The sequence below is a fragment of the Calidris pugnax genome, unplaced genomic scaffold (genome assembly GCF_001431845.1).
Source record: "Calidris pugnax isolate Ruff unplaced genomic scaffold, ASM143184v1 scaffold239, whole genome shotgun sequence".
NCBI classification, from domain to species: Eukaryota; Metazoa; Chordata; class Aves; order Charadriiformes; family Scolopacidae; genus Calidris; species Calidris pugnax.
The window spans coordinates 26,468-30,297 of record NW_015090950.1 but is presented as its reverse complement, the minus strand read 5'-3'; the positions used below and the strand labels follow the sequence as shown (position 1 = coordinate 30,297).

Below are 3,830 nucleotides of genomic sequence, written 5' to 3'. Positions count from 1 at the left end.
AGAAAAAGTAAAGGAAAAAGAAAATAAAAGTAAGGAAAAGGTAAAGAACAAAAATAAAGGAAAAAGTAAAGAAAAAAGTAAAGTAAAAAGTAAAACAAAAATAAACGAAAAAGGAAAGAATAAAAGTAAAGAAAAAAGTAAATTTAAATAAATAAATAAACAAACAAATAAAGTATTTCTATGTGTATCTAATGGTTCTCTCCACTGAGTAGGGAGAGCCCGGCAGCTACAGAGAAAGACATGGAACAAAATATAGAAAAATATATATATAAAAATAAACAAATATATAAATAGATCTAAAAAATATATAAAATATATATTTTATATTAAATATTTTTTTATCTACAGCTGTTCTCACCACCAATTATTGGTTCTTTCCACCCATTGTGGAGAGCCCAGGACACACAAGGAAAGGTGCCTCATGTAACAAAATAATAATAATAATAAATAATAATAGCTGCAAACTATAAAAAGGCATTTAGAATGTATATATAATATATTTTTTATATATATTTTCTATATAACCGTTCCCTCCACCCCCCAGCAGCTCCAGAGGAACAAGTCTCTCTCGTAACAACATCGATATTAAAATCTATATATTTTAAATATCTATTTATTAATGTATATTTATTGATAGGGACACTATTTAAAATGGGGAGAAAACCAGCAAAAGGCTGACCAGGATGATGATGTATTTTTGCCCTTTCTCGTTCATGTAGGCCCGGAACCCGGGGAGATCCTTGAACTTCTCTTTGTCGTAGGTGAAGTCCTTCTTGGCCTCCATGTAGTCGATGTCGGTGTGTTGCACGTCCTGGTGAAAAAGAACATGATTTTGGTTCAAAAATCCTCCGAAACAGGCAGAATTTTGAAAAAGAACAACACCCTTCTTCAAAATTTCACCAAAAGAAGAAGAATTTTGAAGGAGGAGAACAGTCCTCTTGAAAATTCCCCCGAAGGAAGAAGAATTTTGAAGAACGTCCTTCAAAATTTTGAAGAACGTCCTTCAAAATTCCAACAAAACAATTTTGAAAAAGAAGAACCTTCTTCAAAATTTCCCCCCCACAAGAAGAATTTCAAAAAACAGGAAGATTCTCCAGAATTCCCCCAAAAGAAGAAATATTTTGAATAATTACACTCTTCTCCAAAATTCCCCCCAGAGAAGAATTTGGAAGAACGTTCTTCAAAATTTCTCCCAAACGAGAAGAATTTTGAAGATTTTTCAAAACTTCACCCCAAAAGAGAATTTTGAAGAAGACTTCTGTTTGAAATTCCTCCCAAACAAGCAGAATTTTGGAAAAGGACAACATTCTTCTTCACATTTTTGCCAAAACAAGAAGAATTTTGAAGAACATGATTCAAAATTTCAACCCCAGAAGAAGAATTCTGAAGAAGAAAATTCTCCAAAATTCCTCCAAAACAAGAGGAATGTTGAAGAACAACAACATTCTTCTTCAAAATTCCCACTAACGCATTTTTGGCTGAAACAAATGCATTTTCAGCTGAAACGAATGGATTTTTGGCTGAAATGTATGAATTTTTGCCTGAAATGTATGAAGTTTTGCCTGAAATTAAGGAATTTTCAGCAGAAATGAAGGGATTTTTTTGACAAATGAAGGAATTTTCAGCGGAAACTAATTAATTTTTGGCCAGAAATATTAAAATTGAATAATTTCTTCCGGAAAAAAACAAATAAACCAATCAACCAACCGGGAGCAAAAGCCATTTGAAACAATTGGGTGCGGTCAACAAAAACGGGTGTCGTTGAAAAAATTGGGGGGTGGGGGAGGGGAAAATTCCCCATTTTTTTACTCACGTAGGGGAGCCCGATGGCGCGGTTCCGCTCCACGACGGCCTTCACCTCCTCCAGGGACCCGTAGTCGTAGCGGCTGAGGTGGAAGCCCAGCGACCAATAGGAAGGCATCACCGGCAACCCGATAAACTGGGGTTTCAAACCAAAATATCAACCTTTTTTTTTTCTTTTTTTTAGAATCCCCTTTGGAATTTTCAGAATTCCCCCTCGAATCCGAGATTTCAACTCAAGAGCATTTCCATTTTCTATATATTTTTTTATATAGGGATTTTTCTATGGCTTTACTTATTTGAATATTTGAAAAATCCGTATAAATGACCTAATTTTATAGATAAATTTTTAAATTTTAAAATTTTTTAAATTACATGATTATTGTAAAAAATTGCCCCCTCCTTCCTTTTTCTCCCAGCGCTCCCATTTATTTACTTTCTCACCTCAAAATAGGGCAAATTCTTCTATTTAATTTTATTATCTTCTATTTATTTTATTTATTTTATTATCTTTTTCTCAGGTTATTTATAGTCTCATTTTCAGGTATTTTCATTTACGGAGAATTTATTTTATCCTTTATTTAAACGATGGTTTTTTGGTAATTTCACCCCCCCGACCCAAAGAGCAGAGTTACCAGGAAGAGGCAAAATCACAAAAACAGAATTAACCTAAAAAAAATGTGTATTGATCAAAATGAGGGGAAACAGCATGAAAATTGGAATGGAAGGTAAAGTTTTTAGTTTAAAATTAAGATTTAAGGTACTGAAAGAGGTAAATTTCATGCTGTTTTAAATTTCTGATCTCCTTTTTTTTAAGACAGCATCGAAACACGTTTGGTCCCCAAAATTCCAACTAAAAGGGAAACTTTGGATTAATTTTGGATTATTTTTGGGCTAACTTTAGATTAACTTTGGACTAGTTTTGGGCTAACTTTGGATCAATTTTGGATTAATTTTTGAACTATCTTTGCATTAATTTTGGACTAATTTTGGGCTAACTTTGGGCTAACTTTAGATTAACCTTGGAGTAGTTTTTGACTAACTTTGGATCAATTTTGGATTAATTTTGGACTGACTTTGGACTAACTTTGGATGCACTTTGGACCAATATGAATTAGCTTTTTATTGATTTTGGATTAACTTTGGACTAACTTTGGATCAAGTTCGGATTAATTTTGGACTAACTTTGGATTAATTTCAGACTAATTTTCGATTAATTTTGGACTAATTTTGGACTCATTTTAAACTAACTTAGGGCCAATTTTGGACTAATTCTGGATTAATTTTGGACTAATTCTGGATTAATTTTGGACTAATTCTGGATTAATTTTGGACTCATTTTGGATTAATTTTGGACTCATTTTAAACTAACTTTGGACCAATTTTGGACTACTTTTGGATTCATTCTGGATTAATTCTGAATTCATTTTGGACTAGTTTGGGATTAATTTTAGGCTAACTTTGGATTAATATTGGACTAATTTTGGGTCAATAAAATAGTGTAGGGGAAGGAAAGAAAACTTTTTAAAAAGCACCCCAAAATATTGAGCGGGTGATTTTTGGAGCCACCAGAGGCCAAAATCTCCAAGGTTTTGGCCAAAGCAGGAGGAGCAAGAGGGGTCTTTGAGCCTCCGTGAGTTTGGGGGATCCCCCCCCCCATCCCCCACCTCGGGGTTGGGGTCCATCCCCTCCCCCCACGCACCTGCACGTACTCCTGCACCACTTGCTCGGGGGTGTCTCCCAAAAAGACGTAAAAATCCAGAATTCCACCGATTGTCCTGTAGGTGACGGCGGGGGCCGGCTGCAGGGAGAACTCTGCGAGCAAAAAATAACATACACACCCCCCCAAAAAAAAATAATCAAATTTGGGATATTTACCTACATCGCAAATAACCGCCGCGCCGAGAGGAAAAATGGAAAATTTGGGGGAGAGAAGAAAAAAAAAAAACAAGCAAAAATATCCAAAGAAACCCCAAAAGCGTTACCAGATTTTGTAACACGGGCAGGAAAATTTCATTTGTTTATTTTCT

The 3,830-nt window shown here is 34.7% G+C and overlaps 1 protein-coding gene across 1 annotated transcript in view; it reads right to left on the bottom strand.

The window, feature by feature from the left end:
• The window catches only part of LOC106893773 (maltase-glucoamylase, intestinal-like), a 54,342-nt gene that overhangs the window by 41,011 nt on the left and 9,501 nt on the right, over positions 1-3,830 (bottom strand). The window contains exons 4-6 of the mRNA XM_014951983.1: positions 3,503-3,613; positions 1,814-1,939; positions 680-811 (exon numbers count right to left, since the gene is read on the bottom strand). Coding sequence (XP_014807469.1) covers positions 680-811; positions 1,814-1,939; positions 3,503-3,613 — 369 coding nt within the window. The remainder of the gene's footprint in view (positions 1-679; positions 812-1,813; positions 1,940-3,502; positions 3,614-3,830) is intronic.